The sequence below is a fragment of the Hippopotamus amphibius genome, chromosome 7, assembly GCF_030028045.1.
Source record: "Hippopotamus amphibius kiboko isolate mHipAmp2 chromosome 7, mHipAmp2.hap2, whole genome shotgun sequence".
In the NCBI taxonomy this organism is placed as follows: domain Eukaryota; kingdom Metazoa; phylum Chordata; class Mammalia; order Artiodactyla; family Hippopotamidae; genus Hippopotamus; species Hippopotamus amphibius.
The window spans coordinates 74,214,190-74,234,977 of NC_080192.1; the positions used below are offsets into that span (position 1 = coordinate 74,214,190).

Sequence of the window (20,788 nt, forward strand, 5' to 3'; positions counted from 1 at the left end):
TTCCTCCTGCCCTCTCAGCAGCCAGCAGTCTTCCGTGTGTGTCTCCTCTGGCTGTCAGGGGCCCTGTGAAGATGCAGATGAATCAATGTGGACTCATCTTCTTGACCAAAGAAACAGAACCAGAATCCTGTCCCTGGGTCTTCTTTTATGGAGATGACTGTGATTGTGTTGACCATCCGCTGAGATGGAGGAGGGAGCAAGTAGATACTTCCGTTTCACCAAGACTTGCCTTTGATTTTGGAGCTGTTTATTTTTTCAGTTAAATTGATTAATTAATTATTTATTGGTTGCATTGGGTCTTTGCTGCTGCATGGGCTTTCTCTAGTGAGGGTGAGCGGGGACTCCTCCCTGCTGCAGTGCGCGGGTCTCTCACTGCAGTGGCCTCTCCTGTTGTGGGGCACAGTCTCAAGGTACACGGGCCTCAGTTGCTGTGGCTCATGGGCTCTAAGCGCAGGCTCAGCAGCCGTGGCGCACGGGCCTAGTTGCTCCGCCGCATGTGGGATCCTCCCGGAGCAGGGATGGAACCCGTGTCCCTTGCATCAGCAGGCAGACTCCTAACCACTGCACCACCAAGGAAGTCCCTGGAGCTGTTTTTTGATGGGGTTTAACTTCGTATGATTTGGCCAAACTCACGCTTTTAAGCCCCTGATGAGAGAAAGCCCTGAATTTAGACCCAGACTCCGAGTGCACGGGTTCTGAACACTGAGAAATACTGGTCTGTGGCGGTAGGCTATTACCTGTGTATACATTTGCTATAAATTTGTTTATTTTTCTTTGCCTTTTTGATGTATTCCATCTTTTTTTTTCTTTCACTTCCATTATATTGTTGCTAAAAATAAAGGAAGTAATAGTGTTACTTGCCCAGGGCCCATTACTGTGTTCATTGCACTTCTGCTGGTCTGTGAAGTTAGAAAGAAGTGTATCTTTACTGCTTCAGCTCAGAGCTTCCTGGTTATCTTGGGTTTGGGAAAATCAAAAGATTTCCCTAAAGGAAACTCTGATAAAGAGCCGGCCACGTTGCTTCATGTTCATGGGGAGGTGGCAGAAGGAAAGGAGTGCCCGCATCGTGGGCGCTGAAGGCCTCTACTGCAGGCTGGCCGCGATGCCTGCCAGATGGAGCAGGCCCATCTGGGAGAGAAGGAGGGGAGAGAATGGAAGGAAGGTTCCACCCCTTCCCCTCACAAAATTAATGGCTGTTTTTCAGCATGAGGCATGAGTTTGGGCATGCAGCTGAAACACTGCCCACATGAGCCATAGACCAGAGGGCGGGATGTAGAACAGCCCTTGGGAATCACAGCATGAACACCAGGAAGGCATGTGGTGGCATCAGGCAGCTTAAATGTTCCCTGCAGCCAGTCTGAAATCTAAGTCAGGTATATACAAGATCAGAATTTTAGCAGGGTTGAAAAAAGATGGTTTCTGGCTCTGTGTACCAAATGCTATGTAAGTGTGGTAAGAGAATTTATCTTATGTTTTTGGGCGTTTCTAGAAATGCAAGGGTTAGGGAGTGGTCAAGGATACTTATCTAAATTCCATGAAACTCCCCATGGGGACCCATTACTCCTGCACCATCCCAGGGGTCACATCCATTCTGTTCTCTTCCAATAGGCTGGAAGCCTGGATATTATTTTTGTGATTAATTTTCCCTTCTAAAATTCCCATCCTAGGTGGGAGAGGAATAAATTGGGAGATTGGGATTGACATATATATACTACTATATATAAAATAGATAACTAATAAGGACCTACTGTATAGCACAGGGAACTGAACTCAATACTATATAATAACCTATATGGGAAAAGAGTCTAAAAAAGAGTGGATATATGTATATGTATAACTAATTCACTGTGCTGTCCAGCAGAAAGTAACACAACATTGTAAATCAACTATACTCCACTAAAAAAATAAAATTTTCATCCTAGAAATTAGAATAAAGCATTAATTTCCAAAGTTAAAGTCTCTTTTTTAACTTTAGGTGGTTTTTCTTAGCCCAAAGACATCTTCCTCTGTGATAGAGGACATTGTTTGCAAGGTTTTTGAGATTTCCTACGTGGTCGTTCTTCATGCTTAGTGACAGAGTTCATGTATTTCTAAAAATAATGCTTAGAAAATGTATGTTTAGAATGCGTCAAGACATTTTCTTGAGTATCTGCTAAGGTTAGCTCTGGTGCTCAGTATTCCCAGTATTTAGTGTGTACCAGGTATCAAGTTTTAAAGTGCTCACTTGTCATAGTTCCAGATTATTACTTTGAAATCTCGAGGTTGAAATTTTATTTCTATTTTTTATTCCCAAATATTTTCTGTCTTTTGATGCTATTGTATGGAATTGTTTTAATTTCCTTTTCAAATTGTTCATTGTTAATGTGTAGAAACATGACTGACTTTTGTATGTTGAGCTTATATCTTGCAACTTTGTTGCATTTGTTTATTAGTTCTAACAGTTTTGTGTGTGTGTGTGTGTGTGTGTGATCTTTAGGGTTTTCTACATATGAAATCATGTTGTGTGTGAACAGAAATAATTTTACTTCTTTCTTTCTAACTTAGACGCTTTTTATTCATTTTTCTTGCCTCATTGCTCTGGCTAGGGCTTCCAGTAATATGTTGAATAAAAGTGGTGAAAGCAAGCATCCTTGTCTTGTTCTTAACCTTGGAGGGAACGCTTCCATACTCCACTGAGCATGAGGTTAGCTGTGGGATTTTCACATACGGCCATTGTTATATTGAGGCAGTTTCCTTATATTCCTAGTTTGTTGGGTGTTTTTATTATTAAAATATGTTGCATTTTTCAAATGCTTTTTCAGCATCAATTGAGAAAATCATGTGGGTTTTTTCCTTCAGTCCGTTAGTGTAGAATATTACATTGATTGATTTTCTTATTTTGAACCATCCTTGCCTTCTGGGAATAAATCCTACTTGGTCATAGTATATAGAACTTTAATGTGCTGTTGAATTATGTTTGCTAGTATTTTGTTGAGGATTTTTGCATCAATATTCATCAGCTATATAGGTCTGTAGTTTTTTTGTTGTGTCTTTGGCTTTGGTATCAGGATAATGCTAGCTTCACGGAATGAGTTTGGCAGTATTCCTTCCATTTCAGTTTTTCAGAAGAGTTTGAGAGGGATTGGTATTAATTCTTCTTTAAGTGTTTTGTAGAATTCACCAGTGAAGGTATAAAGTTAGATTGTTGATTTGAAATCTTTCTTTTTTCTTAATGTAAGCATTTACATCTATAAATTTTCCCTCTTAACACTGCTTTCACTGCATACCATAAGTTTCAGTGTGTTGTGTTTTCATTTTATTTGTCTCAAGATATTTTCTAATTTCCCATGTGATTTCTTCTTTGAGCCACTGGTTGCTTAAAAGTATGTTGTTTAATATCCACATATTTGTGAATTTTCCAGTTTTCCTTCTGCTATTGATTTCTAGTTTCATTCCATTGTGATCAGAAAAGATATTTTAAAAAAAAATATACTTTGTATAATTTGTCTTTTAAATTGTTAAGACTTGTTTTGTGGGCTAACATATGGTTATCCTGTGGAATATTCCATGTGCACTTCAGAAAAATGTATATTCTGCTATTGGGCAGAATGTTCTATATATGTCTGTCAGTAACAGTTCGTCTACAGTGTAGTTCAAGTTCTCTTTCCTTATTGATCTTCTGTCTGGTTGTTCTATCCCTTATTGAAAGTGGGGTATTGAAGTCTCCTCCTATGATTGTAGATCTATTTCTATCTTCACTTTTGTCAATGTTTGCTTCATATATTTAGAAGCGCTGATGTTTATTGTATATGTTTATAATTGTTGTATCTTCTTGATGAATTGACCCTTTTTTCATTATATAATATCTTTCATTGTCTCTTGTAACAGCTTTTTTGGCTTGAAGTCTGTTTTGTCTGATATTAGTATAGCCACCCCTCCTCTCTTTTGTTTACTGTTTGCATGGAATATCTTTATCCTTTCGTCTTCAACCTATGACTGTCCTTAGATCTAAAGTAGGTCCCTTGTAGATAGAATATAGTTGGACCCTTTTTTTTTTTTTTAATCCATTCTGTCAATCTATATCTTTGGATATGGGGGAGTTTAATCCATTTACATTTAAAGTAATTACTAACGGGGAAGAACTTAACTGCCATTTTATTATTTGTTTTCTGTACATCTTAAGATTATTTTTTGTCCCTCATTTCCTCCCTTTGTTTTTAATTGATTTTTTTTGTAATGATACATTTTGATTCCCTTTTCATTTTCTTTTGTGTATATTCTATAGATTTTTCTTTGTGGTTACCATGAGGATTACATACAACATCTTAAAGTTCTTACAGTCTATTTTATTTTTTTTAGAACTTTTATTGAGATACATTTGACATACAGTAAACTGCATATATTTAAAGTGTAAAGTTTGATATATTTTTTTCCTTATTAGTAATGTATATATGGCAATCCTATTCTCCCAATTCATCCCCCCCCCCCCCCAGTTGGTGTCCATGTTTGTTGTCTACATCTGTGTCTCTGTTTCTACCTTTCAAACCAGTTGACTTGTACCATTTTTCTATATTCTGCATATATGTGTTAATATACAATATTTGTTTTTCTCTTTCTGACTCACTTCACTCTTCTTACAGTCTGTTTTAAACTGATATCAACTTGACTTCAGTATTGAAATATTTTTATTCTTGAGACGTTACTACAGCATGTATCAGACATTGCACTTAGCATTCCACATTTACCTCATTTTAATCTTTTTAGTAACCTGAGATGCAGGTATGACTGTCTGTGTTCTACAAATGAAGAAACCAAAGCACAAGGAGAATAAATAATTCACCCAAAATCACATAGTTAGAAAGTAGCAAAGTCAGAATTCAGTCTGATCTGCCACACCCTCCCGTGTTCCACCCAGCACCGTGAACAGTCTGAACCCGTGTTCCCTCTGCATTCGTCACATCAGGTGGGGCAGCAGCATGGCTTTGTTAAAACTTGTGCTGACTAGTCTCATTCTTCTAAAACACATAATTGATGAGTTTTCTCTTTTATTTGACATTTAACATGAGTGTATATGCAAACATGGAAACACAGAAGTGGTGGTAACCCAGAGTTGCGACTTGAAAGTATACACATAAAAATAAAAGTTTTCTAGTCAGTGGGAAGTTGTTGTATAACAAAGGGAGTTCAACTCGAGGATGGAAGATGCCTTAGAGGACTGGGGCGGGGAGGGTGGGGGGGACTCGAGGGGGGGGGAGTCAAGGAAGGGAGGGAATACGGGGATATGTGTATAAAAACAGACGATTGAACTTGGTGTACCCCCAAAAAAATAATAAATAAAAAAAAAGAAAGAAAAAAAAAATAAAAATAAATAAAATAAAAGTTTTCTGAAGTTTAACAGGGCCAGCTTATAGTGGACATTTTCCTTAAAATTATTAAAACTTTTTTCAATAATGATGCAAAACTTGGAACTCTTCATTAGAGTAATAAGTATACATTTAAAAAACACCATAGGTTGGATTGTAGGGGATTGTTTAATGAATACAACTTTTTTCTTCTTCAATAGTCTACTGCCAGAGATATTAATTGGAAGTATGTGCTCCGTTCATTTGTTGATATTTTATCGCCAGATTCTTGGAGACGTGCTCCTGAAAGACAGGATGAGCATGCACAGTGCGGGTGAGAGGTTTCTGCCATTTCCTTACATACAACAGTGCATCCTGCTTTGAGTAAATGTAGCCTCTGCCAGCCTTTATCTTCTGCTTCTGAAGGTGACATTTGGAATAAAATATTTAGAAGAGCATCAGTGTCAATCAGTTACTTAGGATGCAAATCACTGTGCTCAGCATCCTGTGTGAGCTCCACATGTGTATCGATCTTTACAATATACACTTTTCACCTTTCCAATTCTGGAGACTTGAGATCCTAAATTTCAGATATAATCATATTTTCCCTTAATGTCTTTAGTAATGTTTTTACTATGTGTTTGGTATGTATTATCATCTTTTGGGGAAAAGACCAAAATTACCCAGAATAACTGGTTCTTAATGCGGGAAGTTTAAAAATTGATAAAATTGGTGAATCCAGGTAAGAGGTATTCAGGGGTTCCGTTTTTATTCTTGCAACTTTTTTGTAAGCTTGAAACTTTTTCCAAGCAAAATGTTAAAAAGTAATTTTAAAAAAATCAGTGAGTTGTCACACATGGTTGAATTTGCACAGAGATATGCATGTGTTGTGAGAATTACCTCCAAAAAAAGTTTAGTTTTATTGGATATTCTTTATTGAGTGCCTGGTATATACCAGGCATTGTGCCAGGACCCAGTGATGAATGAGACAGGCATCGTCATCCCTTCCCTCGTGGAGGAACAGACTTCAAACACAAAACCACGTGAATAATCCTTCTCAGCCTCAAGTGCTCTGAAGGGAGATATGCAACAAGAGCATGCACTAGGAAGACCTGAATTAATGTGTAGGAGGAGGGAAGGCTTCTCTGGGCAAGGAATATTTAAGATAAGACCTGAGAGAGGAGTTAGACACACAGGGGAGATGGATAGGGGCGGATCCTTTCTGAACGGAGGAACCAGCATGTCTGAAGACCCAAGGCAAGAAAACCTGAGTGTACTGGAAGGATTGAAATTGAAGGCAGGCCAGTGTGGCTGGAATAGAGAGAAAGGGAGAGAGAACCCCATGATGGCTTGGCACTTGTGGGCAAGTGCAGTTCATGGTTAGACAAAAGTCCCCTCCCAGGGACGCACCGCCTGGATAGGTAGTCAGAGAAGCACCAACATTTCTCAAGGAATAATTATAACTCTAAAGGAAGGACAGTTTAAGCCTTTTAATCACTTGCCTTTGAATTTATTTCAATGACTCCAGAAAAATGTCATGAATGACATGACTCCTTAAAGAGCATAAGGCTTATTAGGTTTCCTATAGGTAAGGAGAAGGCTACTCAGAATTGTTGACTTCATCTGAATCTCTGCATCAGCATAAACCTAGTAAGACCTAGAGAAAGGATTTTCCTCTACTGAGGACACAGATTATAGAAGTCATTGCCCTTGCCATTTCTTGTTTTTCTTTTCTTTTTTTTTTGTTTTAATTTTTTATTTTTTGGCCCTTGCCATTTCTGAAGTGTCCTTCCTGGGGGGCCTGTTTGCACAGCCTTCCAGGTGCTGTTATTCATTGCGAACTATCAGTATTCTCTTGCATAGTATTCAGGCACATGGCCAGACTCCCCAGCTCCTGGTTCCTTCCAGTGTCAGCCGCTGCCGTCTGCTGGCCCCGGGCTGGGGTCCTGAGCAGCGGTGGACTGGAGGCAGGCCTGAGCCCCCGCCCTCCGCCTCCTTTCCCTCGGTGCCTCCTGGTTCCCGCTCAGCCTTCGAGAGCGTGGGTGCCTCCTAATTGGAAGATGCCTCTTACCACACCACACGTCAGTCATGAGGAGGAAAGAGAGGCTGTCAAAAAACAAAGAAAGAGGAACAAAATGTTCGAGTCTGTTCAGAGCCACGTGACTCCCACCCTGAAAGCTTTATCTACTTGGTACCAGACTCATTTCAGAACTCCTGGGGTGTGGATGTGGGGACAGATGGAGGCTGAGGGGGTGGCTTCCAGCCCTCCGAGAGATTAAAGTGGGTAGAATGTGTTATCAGCAAATCACGTGGCACAATCATTTTAATCTGAACGAATGTTTCTATGTCTGTTGCTATAAAACACATCAGATGAAGTTTATATAAAATCCTTTTTATTCTTTTGTATTTCAGATTTAATTAGTAACCCAGTGCTGGCCACCTTCCCCAGGCTCCTGGAGCAGCCTGACATAATGGATGCGCTCAGGGTGGGTGGTGTGTGTCGTGAGGGAAACCTGGCGGGTTCTGAAAGCGGTTAAACACACGCATTCGTGAGTTCCAACACCGACGCTAGCTTTTTGTGGGTTTTGTTTTTGCCCTATTTGGATAATGTCTCCCAATCCCCGTCTGTTGTCTCGCTAACCTGGTCTCACCTGTCCTTTCTTAGCACGGATGTTACTTTCACAGGGCTGCCTTCCCCGACCCAATGAGCAGATGGAGTGCCTGCTGTATACACCACTACAGCCTCTTCCCTATTGTTTGTTCCTTGACTTAAGATGGCCACTGATTGTGTCCTAAGAGCAAAACTCCAGCATGGTTTGTTAGATGAACTGACTGAGTTTTCAGGGGAGAGTCAGGGCCTGCGTATCGTTTGTATTTTAATTCAACACATGTTATCCGCTAAATGAAATAGCAGCTGGATGTTGAGTTGAACCCTATGAAATCTGTACCTTTTAGCCATTTTTTGGCCTTCAGAAGTGGCAGTTTCATAAAGTTCAACTTAAATATCAGCGTCAACAACATCAGACCTGTATGCCTGCAAGGCAAATACTCAGGTAACATGAGTGCCGCAGGGATGTGTAATCCAGGTCCTTGCAGATTTAAAGAAGGCAGCAAATGGGGAGCAGAAGCCTGGTTCATTAAAGAGGTCCTCGGTGAGGTGCACCTAACAAAAGGCTGGGGGCCAGGTCGGGCTTCGACATGCCGAGAAGGGAGAGGAAGAGTCAGCCGGGAGGGGGAGCATGGGCAAGCACTTTGAGGCAGGGAGGCATAGGGCGTGTTCTTGAGGAGGGCAGACCACCCAGTCTGGCACGTCAGATGTCGTCGCTCGACGGTCAGGGTCGGTCTGAGTCTCGTCCTGTGGGTGAAGAGTACGGTCGGTGGTGGGCCGTCCCTGAAGGGTTTTGCTTTAGGAAGACCCCTGATAGCACAGAGACGTGGAAAAGCACACATGCAGGAGGGAGGGGAGCTGTGTTGGGAGGTGAGTCCTCTTGATGAGGAGGGAGGTCAGAGGGCCCGGCAGAGATGAAAGGAGGAAGTCTCACCTACAGAGGTTTTTATTAGACTTTGTTTCATGTGCTGGTTTGGCTGGGGTGGGGGTGTCAATAGTAATGATGAGGTTTTAGCAGTAAGATGTAAGAAAATGTTCTTGGCATGTTTACCCGTAATTTCAGACAAGTTCATCTGGCACTATAGTTAGATAATGCAGGATTTCTCTCTCTTCCCCTGTAAAGCATTAGTATCATAATATTTGCTTGTTATACAAAACATGCAGACATTGATTCATTCAACAGATATTTCACGAGAGCCCACGGTGGCTACGGCACTGTGCTGGACCCTAGAAGGTCTTCAGTTCATACTTGTGTGGGGTTAATTGAACTCTGAGTTTTTTATTTCTTTAAAGATGTTTTTGTGAAGCTGTGTGCACAGATTGGAAATATTTACTTGCAAAGCTGTACTTCATGCTATCTCTCCCTGACCGTGGTCCTCATCTCGGCAGACAGAACTGTCGAGAAGTATGGTATTTGGCAGAGTTTTCTATTTTCATGACTCTCTTACCTTAAAAGCTTAGTGGGGACTTCCCTGGTGGTGCAGTGGTTAAGAATCTGCCTGCCAATGCAGCAGACACGGATTCAGTCCCTGGCCAGGAAGATCCCACGTACGACAGAGCAACTAAGCCCAAAGTGCTGCAACTACTGAAGCCTGTGTGCCTAAGAGCCCATGCTCTGCAACAAGAGAAGCCACTGCAAGGAGTAGCCCGCACACTGCAACCAAGAGTAGCCCCCACTCACTGCAACTAGAGAGAAAGCCCACGCACAGCAAGGAAGACCCAAAGCAGCCAAAAAAAAAAAAAAAAAAAGGCTGAATAGTATTTTATTGTTCAGGTGCTGCATTGGTGCAGTTTGCACAGATGTGTTAGCATTTCACTGATTCTGTTCTTAAATTAGTTTTGACTTGTCAGAACCACGGGTTCCTGAGGAATCATTTGCTGATACATCCCGCCTAGTCGATCTGGTTCTGGGCCATTAGCACTTGAGACCTAATTAGAGATTCACTTCTTATATGTGCAGGTTCTGTACAGCGTTTGTAATCCTGTCCGTAAGTTTAATTACAGAGTGAAGTTGCAGACGTGTGTCAAAGACTTGTGAATACTCAGATTAACATAATATTTCTATTTGCTTTTTAGAGTTCCTGGGCTGAGAAAGAGAGTACGTTAAAAAGATCAGAGAAGGTAACGTGGTTGTCCACCCTGAGCCTCACATGGTCTGTGCTCACCGTTTGCTGCACATCCTAATCACGCCTCTTTTTTAGCTGAAATAGCTGTGGTCACGATCCCTCTCGACAGTTAAACCATGTTATTACGGTCACAGAGACACCTTCCAGGAAGGGTAGGGGTGATCGATTCCAAGTGTAAAAAGAAATACTTAATGGGGACTTCCCTGGTGGTCCAGTGGGTAAGACTGCTTGCTCCCAATGCAGGGGGCCCAGGTTCAATCCCAGGCTGGGGAACTAGATCCCGCATGCCGCAACTAAGACCTGGCACAGCCAAAATAAATAAATAAATAAATATTTAAAAAAAAAATAGAAACACTTGATCAAGACAGTCACTTCAGATCACTGAGTTTTACTGAATTGAGGAGAAATTTCTAAGCCAAAGTGTCCCAGTTGGCTATCAAATTTCTCCGATTAAAAAAAAAAAATGCCCCTAGCTTTCAAAGTCCATATCAGGTAAGGAGAAGGAAGAAAACTGGCATAAGCTGTAGCACACGTTGAAAGCACGCATGGCTGTGCTTACGTGGCAGGAGAGCGTGGTCATTACGAAATAGAACTTGCAGTGATCAGTGAGTAGTGGCTTGACTGCTCTAGTCTGGGGTTGACAAACTTTTTTGGTAAAGTGACAGAGAATAAATACTTTTGGCTTTGCAGGGCGCGTGCTCTCCACCTCAAATACCCAGCTCTGCCATTGTAACACAAGGCAGCTACAGGCAATACGTAAACACCTAAGCAGGGCTGTTTTCTATAAAACTCTTTCTAAAAAGAGACTCCGATGGGCTGCATTGGGCCCATGATCCATGGTTTTTGGACTTCTAATCCAAACTTTTCATTTTCCTCAAGGAACATGGGAGAAGGACACTAAAACTTAAAAAAAAAAAAAAAAAGCAGTTATGTATTGTACCCTCATTTGAGCTTCTGTTTGACCAGTTGGCAGGTTTAATGCTCTTCTAGCTCAGCAGTGGACAGGGGCTGGGCCTCGGGCCTGTGGAAGCTGGCCCTCCACACATGGCGTCCCTGGAGGGGCCACATCTCAGTGCAGCCCACCGTGCCGGCTGCGATCCCCACCCCAGCTGTCGGAGCCGGGCCGCCTGCCTGTGTGGATAGTGCCATGCTCTTGTTATGGGGGAGGTGGGCTTGACAACACATTCTTACTCCTTGGGGCGCCTTTCTCTGGATTTCACACAGAGCCCTGGCCACCCTTCTCCTGTATCACCTTGACCTAATTCAGCAATACCGCTGACTTCACACTGTATCTTAGTTCCATTTACCTGGAACCACACCCTTGTCCCAAGAATTAGACTCCGGCACCCCAGTCTCCTTGATGGAATGTGCGAGGCACTCAGTGAAGCTCAGGGGGAGCCGTGGCCTCAAGGAGCCCCTCACAGACCTTCAGAGAGAACCGCTGATCTCTCTCCGCGGTGACTCCTGTCCTGTCCACGTCCTGACTGAGCAGCTGGTTCAGAACCAATTACCTGCCAGGCACCAATGGCACCTCCATCCCACCCCCTAGATGGCTTCTAGTTAACAGAGTCCATAGAATGTAACACTTGAGAAGTAATGACGTGGTCCACTCACAGTCATTGGTGGTGATGGTGTTTTCCCAGAGAGACAAGGAGCTCCTGAAGACCATGTTCCTCCTGGTTTACCACGACTGTGTGCTCCCTCTCCTCCACTCTGCGCTCCTGCCCCCGTTCAGGTGGGCAGAGGAGGAGACCGAGGCCGCCCGATGGAAAGTCATCACTGAGTTCCTCAAGCAAAACCAAGAAAACGAGGGCTCCCTCCAGGCTCTGCTGTCGCCAGAGGGGGTCCATGAACCGTTCGACATTTCAGAGCAGACCTATGACTTCTTGGGTGAAGTAAGAAAGAATGCAGCCTGACAGCAGTGGCCCTTGATCCTCTGCTTCCTGCTGAATCTGATAGACCCTCCACGACGACCTGAATCACATGACACAACCAGAAGTAAAACTGTCCCATCATAACTTAGGCTTTATTCTTTTTAGTACAGGCCACATTCTATAAGAAGTATTTATCTGATAACTTGAATGTGTTAATACAAAGAAATAAATGTTTATAAAGAATACTGTTATATCTAAGTTTAAAGAGAATTGTTTTCAAAAACCAGCTAACAAATTTTTGTTTTATTTTGTTACACTGTAGTGATTCACAATTTTTAAAGATTATAGTCCATTTAAAGTTATTAGAAAATACTGGCTATATTCCCTGTGCTGTACAATATAGCCTTGTAGCTTATTTATTTTATGCTTACTAGTTGTACCTCTTAATCCCCTACCCCTACCTTGCCCCTCCCCACTTTCCTCTCTGCACTGGTAACCACTAGTTTGTTCTCTATATCTGTGAGTCTTTTTTTTTAATTGACATATAGTTGATTTACAGTGTTGTGTTAATTTCTGCTGTACAGCAAAGTGACTCAGATATATATATATAATATATGTATGCATATATATATGCATATATACATGCATTCTTTTTTATATTCTTTTCCGTTATCATCTATCCTAGCGTAGGACCTTGTTGTCCATCCATTCTGTATTTAAATACCAACTAACAAATTTAAGTTGACTGTATCTATAGATTTGATAAAAGCCAGATTTTATCAAAAGCTAAATTTATGATTATTCAAGAAAGGGAAAATATAATCCACAGAATAGGAGAAGATATTTGCAAATGCTATATCTGATAAGAGTCTAGGATCCAGAATATATTAAATGTGTGATTCTTGCTAATAAAATTTATGTTGTGAAAAGGGGAAATCAGAGTAATCTGAGAAGTTTGTGTTATTAATCACTGAATTTAGTCTAATATTTGAATGTGGTTTATTCTAATTATATATAAAAATAAAATCTAGTTTTACCTTTTTAAGTCCATATACTTAGTGCTCTTAACAAACAAACAAACAAACATTTCTAAGCTTTGGGGAGTAAGTTAACCCTCCCCTGTGTCAAAGAACAAAGGTTTTGTTGCATTTCAAATAAAGCTGTGGCTGCTGGTAAATTGTCCCAAGCCTTCGCTGTTGATGATAACAGTACAGCTGGCATTTGTTCAGTGCCTGCTGTGTATGTTCTCATTTACTAGGTTACCCCTCACAGCTGCTATAGGAGACCAGCACCAGTTTTTTCCTGTATGACTGCTGCTGAAGAAACAGGCCAGGCAGATTATTTAATTTTCCTAAGGTCAGAGCTAGTAAGTGGCACAACTAACATGCCATGTAGAGACACCATGTATAATCTACAACCTAAGACATTTCCCTCATCAGTGCAAACATTTAAGAATTGTATGTGAGAATAAAACATGAGAAGGCTATTGGAGGAAAATTACAATCAAATTAGAGTTTAACCTAAGTTATCAGAGTACTAACTCAGGAACCTGTTTTGACAGCGTGCTGCCTTAAAGGAGGCGTTTACTTTTAGAGATCCATCGTATTATAAAACTCCTGGGCTATATCTTAGTTAGCGTACGCTAAACCCTTAACCAAAACAATTTGGCCTTCAGCTCCGAAATTAACATGGTGTGAAAGGGCCCCCAGCAACCCATGTCAGGAGGGAACTTGGCCTTAGAAAAAGGATTTCAGCATATCTCCACCCCCCCCCCACGCCCACCCTCAGTGTTGTGTGGGAAGCAGCGTGCCCAGGCACCATTCATCTGTCCACCATGATGAGCTGCCCGTCCCCTTCCCAAAGTGGTGCCTCCTTCCCTCTGGGACCATGGCCCTCCCCCGTGCCGGCAATGGGAAAGGGGCTCCCGCCTTTGCAAACGGAGGTGGCAAGAGTGTGTACAGAGATCTCCCCATTCTGTTCGAGTTATCGCATCTTAGGCCCCTGTTGTCCTGTTTGAAAGAACATGAAGCCATGTCACTCCCCATTGTGAAGGTCATTTTTTTGTAGAATCTTTAATTCCTAACTACCACCCTTTAATTTTTCTAATCGTTTAGCTTTTTCTTAGCACCAAGCCAGAGGTGGGGCATTTTGAGTGAAAGAAAACATTGCTGGTGAATTCCTTTCAATGAATGTACAGCGTGGAGAGAGGGAGCTTTCTTCAGAGGGTGTTTTCACAGACTGTCTTCTGTGTGCGTTTGAAATGTGTCATGGTTAACGAATCTGGCCAACTTCAGACTTTCTGACCCATAAGAAAAACATGGAGACAGGAGAGAAAACCGTTTCAGTAATGCTTAGGCCCAAAAGTAAGGCGCAAAAGCAGTTAGCCTGCACGGAGGGGATGTTCCGTGGGGTGAGGGCAGTCTCTCTGCCGGTGAGAGACTGACGTTCCCTCTTCAGTCAGTGGAGTTGTTTTTCTTTTTCTTTTTTTAAACAATGAAACCCTCTCTGGCTTTTTAATGCTACTTTTTCGCTTCCAAAACAGGAAGAGGTTGTCAAGGAGCCAAAAACATCCTGGAAATGAGTCCTGGGGGGTCAGCGTCAAGGAACGTGAGTTGGCAACACACCGAGTTAACTGTGAACCGAGGAGGGGAGCAGCAGGAGGGCACCAAGTGCATGGTGCCTGGGAGGGGGGTCCCCGCGTCAGAACCATTGTGGGGGAGGGGTGATTTTAAACTGTAAACGACGCGGCCCTCTCCCCCCACCTCCAGCCTCATACAATAGATTGCGCATCCCATGCATCAGGTCGGCTGGAGGTAGAAAATGTTGCAAAGGCCTGGGCTGGATGGTGAGGGTTGGGGCATGCTCTACACAGCAGATAGAACCTCAGTCACTCGAGGTTTTATGGTCTAAGATTGAGGCCAGAGCAACTCACAAGGGACGGGTTGAAATGCATGATCCCACATACAAACGGAGCAGCCTGGATATGCCCACCCAGCAGCATCTGGGAAACCCCCAAGGACCAGGGAGGACGCTGGGCGTGGCATCTGCCAGCCCAGGGCTTTGTCAGTTTACAGTGTTGCAGGACATCCTGTGTCGTGGACTCGCTCACTTCCTCTGGTGTGAAGCATTCCAAGTTGGGAGGTGTTCTCAGGGCTTGGAGGTGACCAGAGCTGGCTGTCACCTAGCTGCTTTGTGCTCTGTTTCCTCAAAACAGAGAATCTGAGACCGAACCCTACTGATTCAAGGCACCGTGCATCTGAGGGTTATAATTGCCCGTTTGTTCACTCTGTATTTGCTGAGCACCTACTACGCTCCAGGCACTGCATTCGGCTTTGAGGACCCGGTGGGAGCAGCCCTGCTGGGATCCCTGTCCTGACTTACACGGCACGATGTGGAAGTGATCACACGTGAGAGCCATGAAGAAGGGCACAGACTGCTGGAAGACCTCTCCCTGTGTTTTCTGTTGTCGCTGTGATATTTAAATTCCAGCAATCCCGTGGCTGGGGCATTTAGCGCCCTGCAGCGGGCACCGAGTAAGTGCTCAGCGCAGGTAGACCTTCTTATCCATGCTCTGCCTCTCCAAACACCACCGTCCCACGTTGGGGACCAACGGGCTTCTGCTCAGTTTTTGGATGCATCCCTTACTCTCTGAACTCCCACCGTTCACTGTCTGAAACTCAGGAGTATGTGGATTTCATAACACGTGGATCCTTCAAGAGCCAGAATTGCTGGCTGAAATTCTGATATTCAAAGGCACTAGTCGAGCAATCACGTAGATTTCAACGGGGAGGGATGGGAGGAGGGAAAAATGGATGGTGAGTGAAGGGCTGTGCCATGTTGGGTAGGAGAACGGAGGCCTCAGACTTTATGACTCAGTGACTGACGCTGAATGAGGGCACGTGGGCCTGCAGGCAGAGTATAAAATGGAAATCAGAAATCACGGATGGAAAACAGCTTGAACCCGGGACTTTGTGTAGTCCATTTCTTCTGCTCTGGAGACAGGCTGGACCTTAACCCGCTCATCTGTATCTGACTTTGCCAACAAAGATTAACTTTGCAGAACTTTGTCCTTTCGAAGAGGCCACGTGGGGAGATAACAAAAAAGCCTCCAGGCTTTCAGAGCCCTTCTCCAGGTAGGTCTCTCTGGATGACCCAAACTTTATCCCATGAGTCTGACCCTTGACCGTGAAGCATTCTGTGCCTGCTCAGACCCCAAGGACAGTGGGACCCAGACTCAGTTCAGCCTGATGGCCACAAACACACCATTAACCACAGCCCCCTCCCAAGCCTGGTCCTATGGGTGTGTGCATTCTAACTCCCCTGTTTGAGAGTCGAAGTGACCTTGATTTGTGGGGATGGTAGCTACAATCCAGCTGTGTCTGAATGAGCAGGCCAGAGCCAGTGGGACATGAGTGTCCCTGCAGCATGAAGGGGGAGTGCTGGGCTGCTCTTTCTACAAGGGGAAGCAAGTGCACAGACATCTGGTGCCTTTGCTGCCCAATATCCATAGACTTCTCTCTTATTAGCTTCACCCCCCTACTGCTTCTGAAGGAGCCCCCATAACACCACACACACACACACACACACACCCTTTCATCACAGCTCCAGGAGGGGCTATGATTGGCTCAAGGAGATCAACATATCCCACTCCTCTGGTCACAGTGATTGGATGGGGATTGGGCCAATCCCAGAAGATTTACTCCAGAGCCCTCTCCTTCCCTGCTCAGCGTAGCAGGAGATATGAGATCCAGACCCACTGTGTGCTACAGCAATTTCATTACCAGGAAGCAAGAGGCTAGAGCTGTGTGTGCAGGGGGGTAGCATCAAGTGAGGTTAAGAACAAAGCCAACAGTAGTGACAGCAACAGGCAGGGCTGGCAAACAGGGCATCTTAGGTCCTTGGTAGCATTGTTTGAGTCACTGGATCAAGCCTCACCTGAAGCCAACATTCAGCCAACTTCTCATCTTTATTTACCTGCATGAGGTAATGAATCCCCCTGGTTGTTAGAGCCATTTGGGATGGATTCTTCAACTCTTGGATACACTGTCTGTTTTCCTCAAGCATCTCTGTCTTTCTCCCAGTCTGCACCTTATATATCAGGCAACCAAAAAATCTCTTCTGAAAAATGTACAAAGTGATTTATTGGTGAGGAGAGAGTTTGAGGAAGAGGAGACCGAAAAAACAAAAAAAAAAAAAAAGAGAGAGAAGCAGTTGTCGCCAAAGTCTTTTTCTGACCAAGAGGGTAGATTCAATCATTCGAAAACATATATTGAGTGCTTACTGTGTGGCAGGCAGTATTCAATTGGAACAAAGTTACTGTTCCCCTGAAGCCAAAATCCTAGGGAGGGGCAGGAGACAAACAATATTCAAGCGAATCAATAAACAAAAAAATGAGGTAGTGGGACTTCCCTGGTGGTCCAGCTGTTAAGACTCCACGCTCCTGAGGTAGGGGGCCCAGGTTCTTTCCCTGGTCAGGGAACTAGATCCCACATACCTGCTGCAACTAAGAGTTCGCATGCCACAACTAAGGAGCCTGCAAGCCACAACTAAGACCCAGCGCAACCAAATAAATAAATATTTAAAAAAAAAAATGAGGTAGTGATAAGCGCTATGTGGAGAATCAAAATGGGCTGGTGGAGTTTTGGTTCTGGTCAAATAGAAATGGATATTTCAGCCTTTACTCCCACTGAATGCAACTAAAGCCCTGGACAGAATGCATGGAACAGCTTTCTGAGGACTCTGAAAAATAAGCAGAAATGAGAGGACTTGGGAAGAAAGCCAGAATTCCAAGAACTACCAAACTGGTAGTGAGTTTCCCACTTTTTCTCTCCAGATTCTCCAGTCCTGGGCTCAGAGACAACATGAAACCCAGAACTGTGCTCAGGATACAGACAAGAAACATCTCCACGAAAGCCCTCCATTTCTGGACTGAGGAATGGGAAAGAAAGCCCGTACAGGTCAGAGAGAGTATAGAAAACCCATGTTTATTTGTAGGTTTTTTTCCCCATTCTCTCTTGCCCCCAGTGAATCTAGGGACAGTAAGGGGGGCAATGGCAGTGACAGCCAGACAGGTGACTAAACTCTGAGGAGGGGCATCCCTCTCTCTGACCAAAGGCACTGTGGTCCTAGGAGCATGAGGGGAAATCTCTCTCTCTCTCCCTGTCTGTCTCTCTCTTTCTCTCTCTCTGTATGAGTATATCTTGTTGCTTTTTGGCACAGCAGAGCAGGGAAAGTAAAACCCTGGCTTTTTAGCCAGAGAACCAAGGTGAGGGTGGAGGGGTCAGGGTCACCTGGGCACTGGAGAGTGTGGGGGGATCACGGGGAGGAGGACGCTAAAGAAAGTGACTCCATAAAGTAGTGTGTGACTATCCGAGCTCACCCCAAAGCTGCCCCTAAAACGCATGCCTGAGGATTTTAGAACTGAGCTCTACCGTCCCAGATGGGTCCCAGGTCCAAGACTAGCACACATGCCAAAATGGTCTGAATAGCACTGCAAAGCCTTAAAAATTAAACGGACATTGTTCAGGTGGTTTCAGACCAGAGAAGGCAAATAGGAACTTGCAGCCTGCATCTAACCAGGCTGGTTGCCTGCTAAAACAAACAAACGAACGAATCAACATTTTCTATAAGATATAAATAAGACCCATAATCCCATAACATAATATTCAAAATGCCCAGGGTACAAGCCACAGTTACTCGATATTTGAAGACCCAGGAAAATTTCAGCATCTCTCAAAGGGAAAAGACAAAAAGACTATAAGAGACAACAGCTCTGAGACGACACAGTTGTTGGAATTGAGACATCAAAGTAGCTATTATAATTGTGCTCCAAGAAGTAAGGGCAAATCCCTTCGAAATGCATGGATAGTCTCATCAGAGAAACAGATGATATAAAAAGAACCAAATTGAAGTTTTAAAATAAAAAGTACAATAACCAAAATGAAAAAAATTAATTGGGTGAACTCAATAACAGAATGCAAATGATAAAGTCAGTAAATTTAAAGATAGTTCAATAGGTTAACGTAAACCGATATAGATAGATCGATACAAATTGTCCAATTGAACAACAGAAAGGAAATAGATTGGAAAAAATAAATCCTTAAGAACCCGTGGGACAATACCAAAAGGTCTAGCATTCTCCTCATCAGAGTCTCAGTACAAGGGGAGAAAGAGTGTACTACAGAAGGAAAAAAGTTCTTTTGAAGAAATAATGGCTGAAAACTTTTAAAATTTGATGAAAGACTTAAAAGTTACAGATTCAAGAAGCTTAGTGCATGCCAAAAGAGATAAACTCAGGGAAAGCCATGCCCAGCCACATCAGACTCAAAATATACAGCTAAACACAAAGAAAAGTCTCAAAAGCAACCAAAGAAAAAATAATGCTTTCAATATAGAAAACAACAGTTTGAATTACTGAGAATTTCTCATCACAAACCAGAGGCCAGAACATTTTTTAAGTGCTGAAAGGGAAAACAAAACTGGCAACCCAGAATTCTATATTCTGCAATAATACCTTTTAGGAACAAAGGTGGAATAAAGACATTCTCAGATGAAGGAAAACTAAGGGAATTTATTGTCAACAGATTCGCTCTGAAAGAAATGCTAAATGAAGTTCTTCAGGCAGAGGGAAATGATACCAGCGGAAAGTGTGGGGCATTAGGAATGAAGGAACAGCAACAGAAATGGTAAATATCTGGATAAACAGATTAATTTTTTCTCTTAAGTTTTTAGAACTATGTATAATGGTTGAAAGCAAAAATCATAACATTGTCTAATGGGGTTTTCAACGTATGCGTCTATAATATGAACGACAACTACAACTGAAAAGAAAAGGGTAAAGGGACCTATACATTCTTCATTCCATCCAAAGTGGCAAAATACTCTGAGTAGACTGGAATTAACTATGTATACTGTAAATCCTGGAGCAACTTCTAAACAAATAATACAAAGAGACATGGTAAAAAACTCAAGAGATAAATTAAGATGGAATACTAAAAATGTTTTTAAAATCCTAAAGAATGCAGGAAAGAGGAAACAAAGAAATGAAATACAGAGCAAACAGATAAAAAACAAAAAATGAAATGGTAGACCAAAGTCCAAACATATCAATAGTTATATTAAATGTAAATAGTCTAAAAATACCAATTAAAGGCCACAAATTGTTGGGAGTTCCCTGGTGGTCCAGTGCTTTCACTGCCATGGCCCCAGTTTCAGTCCCTAGTCTGGGAACTAAGATTCCCACAAGCCGTGCTAAGTGGCCCATAAAGAGAAAAAAAAAAAAAAAAGAGGGGCAGCAGATTGCAGAATGAGTTAAAAAAAGGCCCAACTCTATCATAACCACAGACACACACACACACACACACACACACAAACCATTATAAGTATAGTGATATAGGTAAGTTAGAAATAAAAGAATAGGAAAATACATATCACACAAACACCAAGTGTATTATAATAAACATGCAAACATCAATTATAAGCAACAGTATTTGCATACATTATTGGTGGGAGTATAAATGGTTTAACCACTTTGAAAAATAGCTTGACATTATCTGCTAAAAATACACACCACATGACCGACAGTTTCACTCCTAAGACATTTCCAATAGAAATGCATACCTAGGTGCCCTAAAAGATGTGTTTCTAGAACAAGGGTCTACAACCCCTGGGCCACAGACTGGTACCGGGCAGCCCAGCAGGAGGTGAGCGGCAGGCAAGTGAGCGAAGCTTCATCTGCCACTCCCCATCGCTCCCCATCACTTGCATTACTGCCTGAACCATCCCTCCCCTCCTCCTCCTGTCCCTGGAAAAACTGTCTTCCATGAAACCAGCCCCTGGTACCAAAAGCTTGGGGACCGC

The 20,788-nt window shown here is 42.9% G+C and overlaps 1 protein-coding gene across 3 annotated transcripts in view; it reads left to right on the plus strand.

Moving 5' to 3' along the window:
* Nucleotides 1–12,168, plus strand: part of NPHP1 (nephrocystin 1) — a 62,639-nt gene extending 50,471 nt beyond the window's left edge. The window contains exons 17-20 of one of the 3 annotated variants that reach the window (XR_009054629.1): nucleotides 5,543–5,655; nucleotides 7,734–7,870; nucleotides 10,006–10,050; nucleotides 11,699–11,792. Coding sequence is in view for 1 of the 3 variants with exons in the window: in XM_057741159.1 (XP_057597142.1) it covers nucleotides 5,543–5,655; nucleotides 7,734–7,807; nucleotides 10,006–10,050; nucleotides 11,699–11,971 (505 nt within the window). In the remaining 2 variants the exon portion in view is untranslated. Of the gene's footprint in view, nucleotides 1–5,542; nucleotides 5,656–7,733; nucleotides 9,340–10,005; nucleotides 10,051–11,698 lie in introns of all 3 variants that reach the window. The other 2 variants (XR_009054630.1, XM_057741159.1) reach the window with 2 other exon arrangements.
* Nucleotides 12,169–20,788: the final 8,620 nt, after the last annotated feature.